The 19691-nt window shown below is 41.3% G+C and overlaps 1 protein-coding gene across 1 annotated transcript; it reads left to right on the top strand.

The window, feature by feature from the left end:
* Positions 1–1061: 1061 nt before the first annotated feature.
* grem2b (gremlin 2, DAN family BMP antagonist b) lies at positions 1062–19318 on the top strand. Its single transcript, XM_060831351.1, has 2 exons — positions 1062–1286; positions 16180–19318. The coding sequence occupies exon 2, from the start codon at positions 16181–16183 to the stop codon at positions 16682–16684; it is 504 nt and encodes a 167-aa protein (XP_060687334.1). The 5' UTR covers positions 1062–1286; position 16180; the 3' UTR covers positions 16685–19318.
* The last annotated feature ends 373 nt before the right edge of the window (positions 19319–19691 follow it).

The raw sequence follows: 19691 nt of genomic DNA, 5'->3' as shown, positions 1-19691 counted from the left end.
ACACAGAGGTAATACCTGCACATTCTGCAACTAAAGAATGGATTTTTTTTACATTTTAAGTTGGACAACAACCAGCCCTGATGGGCGAGAAATGTCTCAGCGTCCGCGTGATTTATATTGAAGTACAGTTAATTGTAAACATGCACCCATTTGAACCCAGAGATGTGGCTGCTCCCTCCAGATACGTTTCACAGAATATTAATTGCTGGAGGAAAGTGTGCGGAGCTGATCGGGTGAGCTGGCTGCTCGCTCGTGAGTTGAGACCTTGGGTTCCAGCCGAGTCTCAGGGCACTTTCTGAGCCCCTGTGCCACTTTGGCAACAGCGACACCCCAGGCAGGCCGTTCGGGCCGACGCAACTCTCCTACCCAAGTCCGTGTTGATTCGATGGAAGAGATAAGGCTGCATTTGTCCCTGCACCTTATTATAAATTGCGCATGGACGGGGGCCGCTTTTGCGATGGAAGCAGAGCCCAGGCACTATTTGGGTCAACTGCATAACTCGATATCGATATTAAAAGTTGAAAATAAGGCAATTTTTTCCGTCATTACACTGGGGTGGGGGTGAATCAGAGAAGCACGTCCCGTTTCGCTAACGAAGTAACTACAGTAGTTCAAACTATGTGTCTTACTTGAGTTTGCCTAAAGAGAGGGCGTGCCAGAGCTGAGTAACATTGATAAATAAGTGATTGTCGTTTCATTTTAGAGATTTGAGTTTTCTGAGGACTTGCAAAAATTGTAAGTCCGTGCCTCCAATCAACAGTAAGAGTCTGACTCTTATTCTGTGTCACTGTGAGTGCTGGCAGTGTAAAAGCTTGGTGAGATTAGATTTTATTGGTGATGTTGGTGGCATTCTGAGTGTCGGTCCCATGCTGGCGCGTTCTGACTGTGTGCCAATGTGGAGATTCTTGCCTGATGAGCTGGTGTACCCTGCGGACGGGGTGAAGGAGTTCCCCTCCGCAGCACCGTGGGCTGTCGCTTGTGTAATATTAGTCAGAGGAGTGATGATTTGTTTTTTTGGCTTTGAGTGTTTGATCACAGCCAATCCGAGCCCCACACTCTGATAACATCCACATGCAGAGTCTCTGATCAGTCAGAAGTGAGACTGAACGGCGCTGACTGCACAACGCGAGCAGTCTGAAACTCTCCTGCAGCTCCTCTCAGTGTGTGTATGGGACACAACCCTCCCAGACACCAGGGCAGCTCACTCCTGACAACCCCTCGCCTCAGATCGACTCCCCGGGCGGTAGGCAGCAACGCTGCGGCGGCTCGGCCCCTCTGCTTTGCAGGTAAGCACCATCCCAAAGGTGGACAGAAGCTAATACCAAAGGCTTTAACCATATAACACGATGTAATCACGGGTCTGATCCTAACCATTGATTAACGTTGCAGACTATTCAGTTGAATAGCATGATGTTTAGACAAGAAACTTTGGTGTACGTTCCTTTTTGCATTAACTCCAATTCATGCAACACTCGAGATGGATCATAACCATTAACCGATGATAATCTGAATGATGTGGAGATGTCAGTGTTGGAAAGTTAAAGCATCGCTGAATTTTCATTCCCCTGGCACACACACACGGTTCAATGTATGCAGAATCTTCCCAATGGCATCATATTCACCTGAAGTGGGATCACTCAGTGATATGGACCTCAGTCTAAAATGGACACAGTATTATTGTGTGTGTGTGTTTTACAACGGGGTAGCCAGGTGTCAGACGGAGTGGGGGTGCGCTGGTTAACTTCAGTTGGTTGGAGGAAATGCTGAAGGACACGGTTTGTCAATCCGCGTGACATTCCACAGGGACAGTCATGGAATTTAATCAGTTTCCACGGGAATAGACAAGGTTTTTGTTCTTTATTTTATCGCTCGCTGCATCTTTTACAGATGATGCATTTCTTACCCCGTTTGTCAGCGACGTTAGGGAACGCGAATGATGTCGCTCGGTTTGCAATGTTAAAAAGGAAGCGCCGAATGAACCAGTGGGAACCAAATTCGGTTTGTGACGAGAATGAGGCACGGCACACACACACACACACGGGCACATACAAGCACACACACATACACATAGACACAGACGCACACAGACACAGGCATGCACAGACAGACACACACGCAAACGCAAGTAGACACACAGACACGGGCAGGTAGAGACACAGACATAGACAGGCACACACACACAGCCACGCAAGCACACAGACTGGCACACACAGACACAGGCTGGCACACACAGACACAGGCTGGCACACAAACACATACGGATACACACCTACACACCCTCGCAGGCACATACAGACACACACACACCTGGAGAAAGTACCCGGCCGCCCTTCACATACCCTCATTTCATTGAGAAATGGAGATCATTACGCACAGGGGTTCGGCCATAATCTCCGCCAACCTTCAAACTGAATCTCTGCCCGTCCACCGCGAAAACTATGCCATAAGAAAGTAAGCTCCAAATAAATGACCAGATGTGATAAGGACAAATGGGCGAGGGATTACTCCTTTTCCAATCTGCTTGCTCTAACACTTTATTTTTGATCAATTCCTCTTTTCCAATATATGCTCTCTCTCACTGCTGGCAAACCACCAGGTGACTGTGTGGAGTTTGCACATTCTCCCTGTGTCTGCGTCGGTTTCCTCTGGGTGCTCCGGTATGCTCCCACAATGCACAGAGGTGCCGGTTAGGTGGATTGGCCAGGCTAAATTGTCCACACTGTTGCGGAATGTGCAGGCTAGGTGGACTTGTATACCCTTGAGTTTAGAAGAGTGAGAGGGGATCTGATTGAGACATATAAGATTATTAAAGGATTGGACACTCTGGAGGCAGGAAACATGTTTCCGCTGATGGGAGAGTGCCGAACCAGAGGACGCAGCTTAAAAATACGGGGTAGACCATTTAGGACAGAGATGAGGAGAAACTTCTCCACCCAGAGAGTGGTGGCTGTGTGGAATGCTCTGCCCCAGAGGGCAGTGGAGGCCCAGTCTCTGGAATCATTTAAGAAAGAGTTGGATAGAGCTCTCAAGGATAGTGGAATCAAGGGTTACGGAGATAAGGCAGGAACAGGGTACTGATTGAGAATGATCAGCCATGATCATATTGAATGGTGGTGCAGGCTCGAAGGGCAGAATGGCCTACTCCTGCACCTATTGTCTATTGTCTATAGCCATGGGAAATGCAGGGTGACAGGGATAGGATGGGCCTGGGTGGGGTGGTCTTCGGAGGGGCGGTGTGGATTCAATGGGCCGAAGGGCCTGTTTCCACAGTGTAGAGATTTTATGAATTCCCAACTAAATTTAAGCCTCTCCGCACACCAGCCTTGGTCTCCAATATAAGTGCCAAGTTCACTGACCTAGAGCATCTTGAACTAATGCCTAGGCTTAAAGGGATCAGTAAAGGTTCTGGAAACAGACGGCTCTGGGTTCAAGTACCACTTCCAGCGCTTGAGCGCTAAAGACTTAGCGAAACATATTAGGGGCGCGCTGAGATGTCCGAAATGCCACCTTTTGGATAAGATTTTAAAACAGAATGTCTACCACCATCAGGCTAAAGATCCTACGACGCTATATTGAAGAATTTGGAGAAATTATCCACCAATCAGTACCACGAAACAAAAACAGTTTGTTAACTTATTATCACCTTTTTATTGCAACTTGGCTGTGGTTATCCCTCACATTTCCACCTCAAAAAAAAATCCATTGGCCGCACCACTTTCAGGTTGCAGGTAAAGGCTGCTATACAAATGCACGTCTTTAAAATTTTGGCCCCCACTAATGTACCATCCAGGAGCCCGGGATTAACGTTGTAGCGAGGACAGAGAACGTTGGAGAAACTGAGCAGGGTCGGTCAGCATCTGTGGCGAGAGAAACAGTTAACGTTTCGAACCGAACTTCTACCCTTTATTGAGTTCTCGAAACGTTGATTCTGTTCCCCGCTCACGTTTCTGCAGCGTTTTCCGTGTTTCTCGCGGATTCCCGGCATCAGCCGTCTCTTGCTTTTATCCCAGGAGAAATAGCAGTGCTCGCAGCCCGCGTTCTTCCCTCAGTCCTGCCAACCGAGAACTGAGGGAGCGAACAGAAGGAATAAAGTCAGCGAGCGCTGCTTTGGACAAAGGAATATCTGCCGGAAAATAAAAGAGCCACGGTGGGATGTTGGCGGGAAGACAATCCCAGAATCACACTCAGGCTGTTTCAATAAATCGCAAGCGAGTTTACTGAAAGGTTGAAACATTGACTCTCGAGCCAATAGCTTTAACTTGATTCTAATTTAACCAGTGCAAGAGAGCGGGCCAAGTCTGAAAACCGCACTCACCACAGAATCTCGTGTTTTAATCTCATCCATCGAGCGTTTTCCGAGTGAGTGTGAAGAGACCTCACGATGTTGCTCGGGTCTCCTAGGTAACAGATGTGTTGTCAGTTCTGTTTTGCCTCAGTAAACTGCTGGTACCGAGAGCAGGGCTCCAGTCTGTCGTCTCCCGCTCTTCACTAGATTGGTGCCAACAACAGGCTGACGTATCGAGTTCACATCCAAAGATGTGCAAGGTTAGGGTGAACTGGCCACACTGAATTGCCCGTGGTTGTTCAGGGACGTGTAGGTTAGATGCAGTCGCCAGGAGCAAAAGGATAAGGGAATGAGTCTGGATGGGTTACTCTTTGGAGTCGACTTGTTGGGCCGAAGGGCCTGTTTCCATACTGTAGGGATTCTATTCTATTCTACAAGGGTATTGAATCAGCTCCCCCCTCCCCACACTCACACACACATTATATATATATTATTTATAAACCTCGCTTTAAGAATTGCCCTTGTTTCCTGGCTTCTCAATGAGACAGATGAGGACGATCCCTCCGATGTGTCATTCCTGGGAGTTTAGGAGCAGCGCTGAAATATCACAACCTAGAGGATGGGTGCAAGGGCGATCCACGCTGACCTTGAATGTCACCCCCCTCTCAAAACACCTTACAATAATGCAGCTTCTGATCATCATGGCGAATCTCTCTCTCAGCATCATCTCTGGCGAACCCCAGGAATGATTAGGGCGCATTCAGTTGGTTCAGTGGTCCGTGCTGCTGCTTTACAGCGCCAGGGACGCGGGGCGATTCCACCCTCCGGTGACTCTATGTGGTTTTCTCCCACAGTGCAAAAGCTATACTGGCTAAAACGGGAAGAACGGCGGATGCTCTAAACCACAGACAAAACTTTCTGAGGTAGGGTCACTCCACTCAGAAACGTTTGTTCTGATTTCTCTCCACAGACTTATCCACCAATGTCCATTTTTGACTCAGCTATACAGTTTAGGAGGGTTCGCCATAAATATGAAGATAGGGTGAGGGGCTGTATCTATGCTGGAAACTCTTCAGTGGATGGTGCAGGCTCGATGGGCTGAATGGCCACATTAACGGATTCTATTCTAGGTGTCACATTTTTGAAAACATCCGCCCCTATCCACATTCTTTCCAGTCTAGATGGATGAGGGTGGATATTTTCCCAGATTCAGGGTTGGCTGAATTTTAATTGGATTCTTTTAAGGGTTCAAGAGACAGCCAGCCCTGTGTGGATTTCAGATCCAGCTCCAGGCACAGTCCCATTGAAGAGCTATTGGACACTGGCTGAATCCCTGAAGGATATTGTGAAACTTGAAAGGGTTCAGAAAAGATTTACAAGGCGGTTGCCAGGGTTGGAGGGCTTTAGGTATAGGGAGAGGCTGATTAGACTGGGGGGCTGTTTTCCCTGGACCACCGGAAGCTGAGGTTAATAAAAATCATGAGGGGCATGGATAGGGTAAATAGACAAGGTATTTTCCCTGGAATGGGGGAGTCCAGAACTAGAGGGCATAGATTTAAAATGAGAGGGAAAAGATTTAAAAGGGACCTAAGAGGCAACGTTTTCACACACGTGTATGGAATGAGCTGCCAGAAGAAGTGGTGGAGGCTGGTACATCTTTTAAAAGGCATCTGGATGAGTATACAAATAAGAATAGAGGGGCATGGGCCAAGTGCTGGCAAATGGGAGTAGATTAATTTAGGATATCAGTTTGGCATGGATGAGTTAGACCAAAGCATCTGTTTCCCTGTGGTACATCTCTATGACTCAATGGCGACCACATGCACCACAAGACCTCCAGCTCCATTACTCTGCTGCTTAGTAAGGGACTGACCCTCGCCTCCTCGTCCAACCCAATTTCTTGCCTCCCATTGATATAAAGACAGGTTAATGTTGATGCACCATTCATTGACAGAGAATTTCTTTTATTCATTCATGGGGTGAGGGTTTCGCTGGCTAAACCAACATTTAGTATCCATCCCTGATTGCCCAGATGCCAGCTGAGGGTCAACCACATTGCTGTGGGACAGAAGTCACATGTAGGTCAGACCAGGTAAGGATGGCAGTTTCTTTGCCTAAATTACATCTGAAACAGTTTAAGAACACACAGCCAATGTTTCCATATGTGGCTTATGCATTGTTTATAGATACATTGTCCAACGCCAGAGAACTAATTAACACAGCATTAAAAAAAAATGATGCAGTGAACATGTCGCTTTTCCACAAACAGAAACAATTGACTAGTTGAATGTTTGCTCCCCCCAGCTTTTGCAGTTGGTACTGACAGTTTAATTCTTCTCTTATTGCTGTAATGGTAGTCACAACTGGCGGTGTTCCTCTCCTCCTTGGGGGACCTGTTCTTCACCCTTTCCCTCCTCCTACATGCTGCATGGGAAAACATCACAGACATGCAGTCAACCTCCAGTTTAAGATTACCACACCCTAACCCCACCGTCACTCTAACTCTGCTCACGATCTGCAGATCGTCAGATTTATGTCCCATGTTCAGTTTTCACCAGCTGCAATTTTCCTAAGTTTTTATTATTAAGGTGACTGATATCATTATCTTCAACTTGACACCCTTTCCCACTGCACACTTCCAAACCTGAGTGAGTGCAATTAATTCCATGTCCCCACTCTCTTCGGAGATTATTTTAGGCTGAGACCCATTGTTCATCATCTCAACAACCTGTTAAACCATCACTTGATATCATCTCCATTAGAAATACTACTTACTTCCATAACATGACTCATCTCTGTATCTTCTTCAGTGCATTTCCTAAAACAGCTTTATAACTGTTAACCAAGGAAATTACAATTTAAAATTAATGAAGCTGTGATATATAAAATGAATCACATTAAACCTTAGAAATACTGGGATGCAGTGAATAGTTTGCAGCTCACTGCTTACAAAGCTTGCAAGAGGCAGAAACACAACTATTCAAGTGAAAAAGTTAATAGATGGTCTAAATTTCTAACATGAGAAACTTGATATTACATATGACATACTGTTAGCCTGAACTATGTGAGATTTTTATATTGGGATCTATTGCGAGGCACAGAGTAGCTAACATGAAAACCTCTGAGTGAAATGTTTGATCAAATAAAAATGAAACATATCTCAAAGCTATCGTGAAGCCATTCCTATGTGTGACAAGATGGAAATGAGTTAAATGTCTTGGAGTTGAGAATTTTATAATTGGCTTTGGTAGATGCAGGAGGAAGTGAGGACTGCAGATGCTGGAGATTAGAGTCAAAAAATGTGGCGCTGGAAAAGGAATGATGAAGGACTTATGCCTGAAATGTCAACTGTACTGCTCCTCGGATGCTGCCTGATCTGCTGTTCTTTTCCAGCACCACACTTTTTGAATTTCGGTAGCTGCAGCACTACATGTAAATTTAGTTACTATCAAGCAGGTGTACAATGACATATAGTATAATTATACAGTAAACAGTTGTAAGACATGCTAAAGTGCTTAATGGAGCTTTGTTATGGTGCAGTGGTAGTGTCTCTACCTCTGAGTCAGGAGGTCTTGGTTCAAGTCCCACCTGCTCCAGGGGTGTGTATTAACACCTATGTTAAGGTTAATTTAAAAACAAAACAAACATATGACGACAAGCCTTGTAACAGACATTAAGACAGAAGACCAAACATTTGATCAATAAGATGGGTTTCAAGGAGTGTCTTAAAAGAGGAAAACAAGGTAAAGATGCTTAATGAAGAAATTCCAGAACTTACGACTTAGACAGCCAAAGGGACAGCAGAATGATTAACATCAGGGATACTCAAGAAACCACAATTAAAGTATGGCAGCATACTCCCACAATCCAAAGATGTGCAGGCTAGGTGAATTGGTCATGCTAAATTGCCCATAGGGATGCGTAGGTTAGGGGTAAATGTAAAGTAATGGTGTCCGGGTTTGGGTGCGATACTGTTTGGAGGGTCAGTGTGAACTTATAGGGCTGAAGGGCCTGTTTCCACTCTGTAGGGATTCTATTCTATATAGACATCGCAGAAGGCTCTGTAAGCAATATAGACCATGAAGGAGGGTGTCATGTAGGAGAGGATTGTGGATATGGTGAAATCAGGCAGTTTTACAGATGTGGAAATAGGTTGGCTTAGCAACTGCACAGATATGTGCATAGCCAAATATGCCACCGAGGTTGTAAAAATATTGGTTCAGAATGAGAGAAAGAAAGGGATAGACCCAGTAGAGAGAGGGGAGTTTGTTTTGAAGATTAAAGACAATGCCTTCACTCTTCCCAATATTTATTTGGAGGACAACTTTGGTCATCATGTGCTGAACAACAGTCAAGCAGTCTCATATGAGGCAGGCATAGAGAGATCAATGAAGGTGTCAGTAAGTGAAAACTGGGTGTGCCTGTATAAAGAGATGTTATCTTTTCAGATGATGTTGCCTAGGGGCAACATGAAGTTGAGAAATGTCAGTTGTGTCTTTCCATTAAATTTGGATCGCAGTTCTTCCTTTTCACTATCTTTGTATTTTTGTAGGACGAGAATGGCTCCTGGATATTTTCTTATTAAAATTCATCTAAAAGTCTAGCCAAGTGCTATGTAGATGTGGCTGTAAATCTGTCCTTGGATGTGGGTCACTCTGTCATGGCTGGTTGCATTAAGGTATAATTGGTCTTGAATGTTACTGTCTGGTACACTTTGTAGGATTAAGAGTTGATCACCTTGCAGACTGGAGGCTCAAGTGTGCTAATTCAAAAATGTTCTATTCCCTGAAGGATGTCAACAAATCATTGAGGCACTTAGAACAATCTGACAGCTTTCATGACTGTTTCATGAGCTAAATAACCAATTTTGCAACTGGTAAGATAAACACAAGCTCTAAAATCTAACTATGTTTAACACAGCACCGCATTCATTATCATTATGGTAACATACTCCTTTTGAAACTTATTAAGTGAATTGTGCCCCTCCATCATTCATGGACAACCACCCTCCTCATTTTGGAGAAGATCACTTTACCCCAAGCTCAATTGTTGTGGTCAATAACCAGGTGATTTATAGTTTTGCAAGCAGGTGTTCCAGAGTTATTGGGGGAAGATTCTTAAGAGCTCTGAAGTTATCATATGAACCAAATGACCCAGGTCACATAGTCAATTAGTGGTAAAAGCAACTATCATACTTAGGGAAGGTTGAACCAAAATTATTATGATCTGACTACAGGTGATACATTCACATTACCAAATGCAGAAGGATTAACACAGATGCCGTCAAACTAAAGCTTCAATCAGAGTAGTCCAGTTGCAAAACAGTCCCAAGTCTTCATTGCATGCAGGATACTTGCAAACATTAGAGCTGAAAAATGTGTTGCTGGAAAAGTGCAGCAGGTCAGGCAACATCTAAGGAGCAGGAGAATCGAAGATGCTGCCTGACCTGCAGCGCTTTTCCAGCAACACATTTTTCAGCTCTGATCTCCAGCATCTTCAGTTCTCACTTTCTCCTACTTGCAAACATTAGATAGACAGAAGTTTATAGGGGGGTAACATTATGTTCTTACCCAGATCCATAATTGCTGGGCACATCAGTACAGTGTTGCAAAGAATTCCTGAACTGCTGTAACATGATTTACAGATCGTTGATCTCTTATATGTATGTGAAGTGCTCCATTGTCACCTGTTAGTATGTGGCCATATGAGGAATTTGTGACGTAACTGGAATTCTATTTTTGTCTAGCTGACCTGCAAGCCCAAAACTCAAATTTCTGTGTGAAGATTTTAAAAGTCAAGACAAGACACACACTTAATATCCCAATACTCCATGGAATAGTAACTTAATAATTAATTATTTCCACTAAGGCGTGAGATATTCTTCCAATTTTATGAGACCCTGGACTGCAACATTCAGCTTTTTGTAATACTTTACATAACAACTAAGAGGCTCTTTTGATTATCTGGCAATTTTACCTGGGTTCGTAGTGTGCTGCACCAAGCTTTCAAAATTCAAAGTTGTGTGAAACCGCCAATGTTATTTCAGTGTGGTCAAGACCTGGCCCTGAGTTACAATGCCAGTTTCATGCCCCTGCATACATGAACCTGCTCAGTAGCATTATGCTTACATTTATGGTGATTAATGGACTGCACAAGGCTTATCAAAGGGGCTTAATTGTTCTTCTCAAGTTGACACCACATTGATTAAAAGGCTCTTGTGTTGCAGTAGTTGATTTCTAGAGTTTTAAGTCCCAGCTGCACCAGAGGTGTGTCATAACATGCCCAAACAGGTTGATTAAAAATACTTTGCAAGTTACTCAGTAACTCAAATGGTGGAACCCATGGTGTCTAAGTGAGCTTAAATTCTAGGGTTCTGATGAAGTTCCTCCTTGACTCGAAATGTTAACTCTTGTTTCTCACAGCACAGATGCTGTCAGACCTGCTGAGTTTCTCCAGCATTTTCAATGTTTATTTCATGTTTCTGAACTCTGCATAATGTACGGTTGATGGTTGTATATACGAGCTGCACTAATAATCAGAAAGTAGAGAGAACTGTGAAGAAAAGGTTTTCTTACAGACCTATTTCTCAGGTATTCTCAGATTGAGCTGCGGTTACCGTGCACAACACCCTCTGACAGGGGTCCCTCAGAGTTAAGGTCAGACAGTGTAGTTTCATAGGTGCAAATGTCAGTCCCATTTGGAACAATGTCAATATGAAGAGTGCCAGCTGAAACTCAAAAGTCTGTAATAAATTATCTGGGATCAACTCAAAGTGCAAATCTTACACAAATATGTCATAAATCCAGCAGGATTAGGGTCAATTTTGTAGTGTGATTGTGAATTATGTGGAACGCCTTTTACATTAGACATTAATAAATCACTCGAGCCTAATGGAGTCCTTGGCCGAAGATCATAACCAACCGGATGAAAGCAGGAGAGAGGAAGGCTACAGCATGATGCGTGATTCAAACACTAGCAACCTCACACACACAGAAGTCCAAAATACAAATATACAATATACAAATTACCATGAGTAGGCTGTATGTGCAAACACATACACACACATGATGTGCAGACAAACACCCATGCACACATATTCAAACAGAGAATCTGCGAATAACGAAATGTTGTCCAAGTAATTTAAAATGAATTAGTATTTAATCCAACCAAAGGTGGAAATAAACCTGTAATCAAATGTTCTACATTTTATTTATAATAAATATTATTTTATATTTTAAGTACATTTACAAATGAAAACAAAGTACTGTGGATCCTGGAGACCTGAAATAAAAACAATGTGCAGGAGAAACTCAGTTGGTTTTGAAGCATCTATGGAGAAAGAAAAACAGAGTTAACATTTTAAGTCCAATATGACTCATCTCTGAAGAAGTTATATTGAACTTGAAATATTAACTCTGTTTTACTCCCTACAGATTCTAAAAATAAATATATTTTGACATGGAAAAGATACATTATTAATGATATATACAATCAGAAGTGAAAGTAAAAGGTTTGACCCTCGAAGCTGCTAGGAGGATAGTAAGATTGTCAGAAATTCAACTGTAACCTCTGACAGAGATTTTTCAGAATCCAATGTGTATTCAGTAAGAATCTGCTCTCAATATACATATTTGCTGTCCAGAGTACTAATATTAAATAGCACTTTGAGTCTGGCCCTGTTAGTAACTGTTAATTAATGTAACTTACAAAGACAAATGATAAGGGAAGGATAGAAACAAGTCTAAATTATCTGATAGCCAGTGGGGTGGAAGGGGTCACATCAGTGGAAACGCACATTTATTTGGCAATCCATTCATGGAGTAACATCTCTGAATGTCTTGCAGAAAGAAACGGTTAGGGGCAAACAAGAAGTGAAGGGAAATAGGTGCACAATTGATTTTTATCAGGTTTTTGAAGCTAAGTTCAAGAGTTCACATATTCACCAAAACTAAACCAAGTGAAGTTACTAATATTGTGGAACATATCTGGGTTCAAATACTTCTAGATAAACTGATGATTCAGGAAAACAGCTGCACTGGAAATGTAAGGTGCCATGTTAGCAGCACAATGAAAATTTGCGAAAATCTCTTCAGTTCATTATAAAATGGATTGATAAGGTTCACCCATGAAAAGCAACAATATATAATCTTAGTGGAACTGGTTCTATGGTTTAACTGAACATCATCACTGTTTAAATATTGTACTTAATGAGAATCTGCTCATCATTCACAACCTTTGGAATCAGATACTGAAATCAAACTCCATATTGATAGTGCCACCTATGAGCATGAACCATTGAACAAACTATAAAAACTTTTGGTTCTTATACCTGTGAAACACACATTGGACCCTGATTGAGAATGTAATCGGAAAACTGCACTCCCTGTCATTGTTGTCCATATTGGGTGACTTGACTACACATAAGGGCAGACTTGCACCCGTCGCTTTGGGTATTGTCCTGTGTTCTCTTGTCACTTTCTCACAACAGCATTATCTGTGACAGGAAACTTATCATGTAGAACAATTATGGTTCTAACCCTGTATCCTCAGCTCCTTTGTGCACAGGTGCACAGACTAGCTTTAAAAAAAAAGGTTATCAAGCCACAAAGATAAAATGGTCAGAACATACCTTAGTACATTTTTAATCAACAAAAATATTAAAACAGTTATTGAATCATATAATTAACAGCCTTAATGATTTAATTAAAAGAGGAGTCCAACCTTGTTGTTGAGTTTGGACAATGTCCAAATTTGAAAGACTGTGTACTGTCGATCCCAACACAACATTGCAACATGCACCTCACCTTAAATAATTCTTCTCGGAATTTTCATTGGCCTTACTTTAAACTAAAATATCATGTCTTCTACTATGCATTGTTTTACGACTGAAGATCATGGGTACTATTGGATAAACTGAAAGAAAAGCTTCACTAGTTTATAATTAAAAACTTGTATTAGACAGACAAAATATATGCTCCTTATTACACTGGACATATTTCCTATATGATATGGTCTTTAGTTCTTAGATATGGTTCATCCACATGACTATGACATACTCATTTGAATCAATTGGATCCTTTTATCCAATAGAATAGTTTGTTTCCCTGTGTCAAGAATATGAGTATGTATAAAATATCCATCTCATCCATTGACTTGCTTAGTCATTCAATACGATCATGGCAAATCCTTGGTTTTAGCTCCACTTCCCTACCTGCTCTCCACATTCCTTGGTTCTTTGAGAGACCAAAGACCTCTCTATCCCAGCCTGTAATGCATCCAGTGATCGAGAATTTACAATACACTGGTGTAGAGAATTCCAAACATTTACAATCCATTGAGTGAAGTAATTTTTCCTCACATCTGTCCTGAGTGATTGGCTCTATATCCAGAAATGGTGTCTGTCTGTTTTTGATACCCCAACCAACAGAAACAATTCTTTTATGCCTAGAATGTCTAGTTTTAAGCGTACATTGCATAAACAGAGTGCACTTCAAATCCTACTTCTGTTCTGTGCACTACAGTTACTGATGTTATATAAGAGTTGTTGCATCATCACAGAGAATAAATTATGACTGAAGTTCTACTTTGACAATTTGTAATTAGTGGAAATTTTGACAAGTGTTATTAGACCACTCTCTGTTGCAATTGACATGAAGTTATCATTGCAATCCATAAATGGAAACAAAGCTTTGCATGATGGATTTTTATTAACATTCTGCTTACCGAGCAGTGGATGACACAATTCTCTCTCCACAACCAGACCTTTCTGTGCGTACGTTGCATGGAGCCACCAATAGACTGTAGTTTGGCTGGCTTTTACTGCTGTTATTAAGGTTTTGTTAGTGAACAGTTAAGTAAATGCAGTGGCTTGGGAGAGCATCTACAATAGGATTGCTACTAGGATTCCAAAAAGGGTTGCTCTGGGATAAGGGATGGTGAGCTTAAAAGTCTAAGAGTATTCCAACCAAAATATTCTGTGTAATCATTAGATAAATGACTTTTCAAATCTGTTCTCAGAGTTTGGTGGCTCACAGTCTCTTAACCCAGACACTTACTGAACTTTTGCACTCATTTATATTAAAATGCATTAATTTCTGCTTTCACAGTCAACACATTTTGAATTGAAGCACAAACTCAAAGCCCTGATTTTAACCTTGGTGGGAATTAAGCAGGTTCAGGTCACATGTCTATGTTACACATCATTGATTTCGGTCTAGGCTAAGATGGAACCACATCCTGGTCCTCTTCCCTATGCTTCTAAAGAAATATCTATAATAACTATCATAAATACTGTTCATCAAATTACCAATGTGCTTCCCAGCATGGATTTCATCATGTGAGTTTTGGTCCTTTCAAGATACACGATCAGTTGTAGATGAACCAGAATATTGATTCTAGGCCTCTGTAGCTAAAATCTACGTCTTGCAAAAGTGTAGACTGATTTACACATGCAACAGAGACAATTACAAAAATATAAACATTTTACAGCTACTCTGTATCATCTAATTTTTCCATGACCTTTTCACTTGAAGGGCAGATCTCTCCGGGAAACTAATTAACATTGCTGCATTACTGTATCAGTCAAAGGTAGATACTAAATGGAACCATGGGAACAATGTCAGCTTTCCCTCCAAGGGAAATGCCATCTCTGTCCAGTGCTCCATCTAGTGGAGTGTCCATGAGTTAATAAACTATCAATTGAGTGATATATCCTAAGTAAAGTTTTGCACTCAAATATGCCATCTCCTGGTTGTAATGAAGCAATTCAGCTACAGCATTCCTGATGCTAATTTCTTTTATGGTCTGAAACTACGAAAAAAACAATAGATTCACAAATTGTGAACAACAAATCAGCATGGTAGCCTTATGAATTCATGCCAACAATTATCCACATGATCTATTCTGCATAATGTGGTACGGTGGGAAGAAAGCAAAGTCCTTTTCATCTTGGGAAGGAAGAAAAAAGAGAAAAGAATAAGATGGGATTCATGGTAAACAAAGCTGCAGAGCACCGGGAAGGTTCCAAGAGCTAATCTGCTAACTACAAACATTCTGCATTTAGATAGCACACGTAACACTCCAAACCACTTCACAGGAGTGCAGTCAGACCAACATTAGCACAAAACTGAAGGCAGAGACATTAGGATAGATGACCAAATGATTAGCCAAACAGCTAAGTTTAAAAACAGCATCTGAAGGCAGGAAAGGAGATGGTTGGGCAAAGAGTCTGGGGGGAGAGTAATTTCAAGCTTAGAGCCTAGATAGGCTTAGAGTGAGGCACAGCTGCCAATGGTGAGGTGAAATTACGGGAGTGTGTGGCCATTGACTAAAAAGAAAAAGTGTATTAAACACGAAAATACCATGAAGGCTAAAAAGCTTACAATGCATCTAAGAATTGAAATAGGAATCGCATTATGAACAAAATGTGCGTGTTTGTGATCTCAGAAATGATGTGGGGGGGGGGATGGCGGCTCAGTGGTTAGCACTGCTGCCTCACAGCACCAGGGTCCCAGGTTCAATTCCAGCCTCGGATGACTGTTTTTGGGGAGTTTGCACATTCTCCCTGTGTCTGAGTGGGTTTCCTCCAGGTACTCCAGTTTCCTCCCACAGTCACAAAGATGTGCTGGCCATGTTAAATTGCCCATAGTGTTAGGTGCATTCATCAGAGGAAAAGAGGTCTGGGTGGGTTACTCTTCGGAGGGTCAGTGTGGACTTGTTGGGCCAAAGGGTCTGTTTCCAAACTGTAGGTAATCTAATCTAAAACTCCATAACTGGAAGAATGGAATAGTTATATTGTGTATTAAATTAGGAAAAAATAATACATTCTTTTCATCAAAGGATAGCAAAATGATGTTGAATTTTACTTCACTGTTGACTTGTTTTTTTTTCTGTAGGATGTATCAAAAAACTGTCATCCTTCTGTTCTTGATGGGGATGTTGATGGTAGCAGTGGAGATGAAGAAAAATCGTCCTCCCGGAGCCATCCCACCTCTTTATAAGGGAAATACTAACAGCTCAGAGAAACGCACACATCGGAGGCAAGACGTTCTAGCTTCCAGTCAAGAGGCACTGGTGGTAACGGAAAGAAAGTACTTGAAGAGTGATTGGTGCAAAACCCAGCCCCTTAGGCAGACCATTAATGAGGATGGCTGTGTGAGCCGGACTGTCATCAACAGATTCTGCTACGGACAGTGCAACTCCTTCTACATCCCCAGGCATGTTAAAAGGGATCAGGAGTCCTTCCAGTCCTGCGCCTTCTGTAAACCACAAAAATTTACTACCCTGACTGTCAAACTGAACTGCCCTGACCTGCAGCCTCCCTTCAGACACAAGAAAATCCAACGAGTCAAGCAGTGCAAATGTATATCAGTAAATGTGAATGACTGGAGCAAGCAGTGAGATAAGATAAACAATCACAACCTCCCCAGTCTGTAGGAAATACTCCCAACTCTCAATGCTGCCATCAGATAGATACCCATCTAAAGCAAGCACTGTACAAAACCTGCCCTAATGTGTGAGTATGATTTTTGTTTGAATGTGGCCAAACTTGAGCAGGAAGCTTTGAATTGGGCATGCTGGCACCCAAACATTGGATGTCTATAATTTTTTTTTGCATAAATGGGTGTAAAATTCTTTTGAAGAGTTTTTTTTTAAAACATTGAATTCTAATATTAAAAGCCTCCCAGCCAGAGACTCCACAAATAGTTGAAACACAGTCTTTATTCTACAGACACTATTCTGTCTTTAAAGTTTTTTTTTAACAGTCTGGACATTTTCACTTTTAGTTTACTCACTGCTGTCGCCTGCTATATGATACGGATATGGTGCCAAAACAGATAGGAGACTTTTTGATGGTTCACTGCAGATAAGAGAATTTGAACCGCTTAGACTGTGGACAGACATGTACTGTGCTCCTGGAAGCACAAAGATAGAGCCTGGGACTGAGCCAGCACTCTGCACCTCTGGACTGCTAGAAATCCAAATTTTCAGCGGTTTTATATGGGAATATTCTGATCAACTTGCATTGAAGATAATAGTATATATTTAATTATTCAAAACATTGTTTCATTATAGCTTTCCTTTGGTTTCCGCCTTCCGTATTTCAGTACTCAAGATCATACTTTTGTACATGCATGTATAAATTAACGGCACTTTTCCAACATCATCCCATTGAAGCTGAGCATAGCAAAGGCACTAAAAGACAACATTTCTTTTTTAAATGATTATTGTTAATATATGATGGAAGTGTAAATTAGTAGTTATTGGTGTATGCTCTTTAGTTTATCTTTTGTAAGCTGCATGTGGACAGTATTTTGTTCTGATGATTCAGAAGTGCCAGTGATCCATATTTTGGAAGTCTCACTCCCTTGTAATTTAATGCAGTGAATCTGATGTGTGAATTTGGTGTGTTTAGTACCACTTAGAAATGCCAGTAGAAATATAACCATTACAATGTCATTATATTACTTAAGGGTAAAGTTATTGGCATGAACATTTTTACTCAATTAAGTCCCAGTGACATTTCAATATACCAAATAATACTGCAGCTTAAACAGAACATTTGGAAAAAAAATACTATTTTACAAATGAAGTGATTTTAAGCACTTGGCATCCAAGTTTCAGACTAAAAGACACCAGCAGCAAAATGATTTATAATTGAACAGTTTGGTTGGTAGATATACAAAAGCATTTTTCACTGTCCACTGCATCAAGTGTCGTTCAAATGGTTTTGCAGTGTGGCTGCATTTCATAGAACGACACTTCACTTCATTCTGTATAGCAATTGAATGCTGCATGAACATATAACATACAAAGTGATAGACCTGAGCAGACTTACTGACTGAGATTTTGGCATGATTCTGATGAGCTCATTGTACTGACCGTGGTAGATTGGATGCTACACTTTGGTCTTTTGCAGTGTCAGTGGCTCACCAAACCCAAATGCGACCCACAAATTCTCAAAATAGTTCAGCTTCTTCATAACTTAAATGTGATCTGTGCATCCAGTCTTCTTGCCAGATTAGCACAGTTCTGCTCCATTTATTCTAACTATACCATAGACAATGCTTCTTTATCCAACTGTAGAAACAGCTATGAATTCAAATTATTTAATTTCAACTCTTCATTGGTTGATTTATGACATTTTTAAAGCACTTTTTCTTGGTCACCAGAAGTCTATCTTCCTTCTTTAAGCTGTGAGTAGAGAATAAAGAATTGTCCAGGGAGTTGGATGTTCATGTCATGCAGTCTTATTTGTGATTTGACCAGCATGCATTCTGGTTACTCCTCTCCTACATGATGGGGAGCTGGGTCCCGTCACTTTCCAACTAACCTGGAGCTACTTAATGAGAAATTTCCTTTTAGTTTCTTAAAGTATTTACAATAGATTTCATAGATATAGGATAAAGATGGCAGCATTACAGAATTGTAGGCCTTTATTTTAGTATGCATACCTGATACCATATTAGCCTGCCAGTTCTATTAAGGTGTCACTCAGGTAGATAAACTGTGTTATAGAATGCAATATGGTAGTTATAATTTACATGGAGGGGGGAGGTCAAGCATTCTGAATCTCACACCAATACATCATTTCCATTGAATAGTATTCTAAACGACTCTTTGCCAACAATGAAGAGAATTGAAGTACTCCTGTACAGAATAACAATACACATATTCTTCAAATCTTGTAGACAACCTAATATTCAAATGGTAAGAAATTTGACAATTCCTATCACCACATTTAAATATTCATTAATCACATCTAATACCTGAACCCAGTAGATATTGAGCATACTGTTCTGTTTGATACGTTTCAAACTACTATGTCTCTGAAGTTTGTCCAACGATGCAAAGTTCCTACCAGGGGTCCTGATGTATAAAAGCGGATGCCTTGTATTGGTTAGACAAACTTCCAAAGTTCTATGGATATTATCAAAATGAAGAAATGCTATGAAACTGAGAAAAAATGTTATTTTATAGGTATTCTGTAAATTATATGGATAAAATAATAAAAAGTTCTTGAATTAAAGGAAATCACTTTGTTCTTGTAATGATGTTTTTCTAAACTGATCAGACCATTTGACCTATTGAGTCCACAGTGAGTTTCCAAACAGCATCCCATGCACTCCCTGTAGCCCTGTATTTCCCATCTAGTGTACACAAGCCCTGGACAGTTCGGGCAATTTAATAAGACCAAACAATCTAACATGCACATCTTTGGACTGTGGGCAGGAAACTGGAGCGCCCGGAGGAAATCTGCACAGACACAGGGAGAATATGCAAACCCCATACAGATAGTCACCTGAGAGTAGAATTGCAGATGGATCGCTGGTGCTGTGAGGCAACAATGTTAACCACCAAGTCATCCCCTGTAATTCGATATTATCTGTAAAGTTTGGTAAAGAAT

Source organism: Hemiscyllium ocellatum, chromosome 10 (assembly GCF_020745735.1).
Source record: "Hemiscyllium ocellatum isolate sHemOce1 chromosome 10, sHemOce1.pat.X.cur, whole genome shotgun sequence".
Classification (NCBI taxonomy): domain Eukaryota; kingdom Metazoa; phylum Chordata; class Chondrichthyes; order Orectolobiformes; family Hemiscylliidae; genus Hemiscyllium; species Hemiscyllium ocellatum.
The sequence above is the reverse complement of the archived record's forward strand: the minus strand, read 5'-3'. Positions and strand labels throughout refer to the sequence as shown.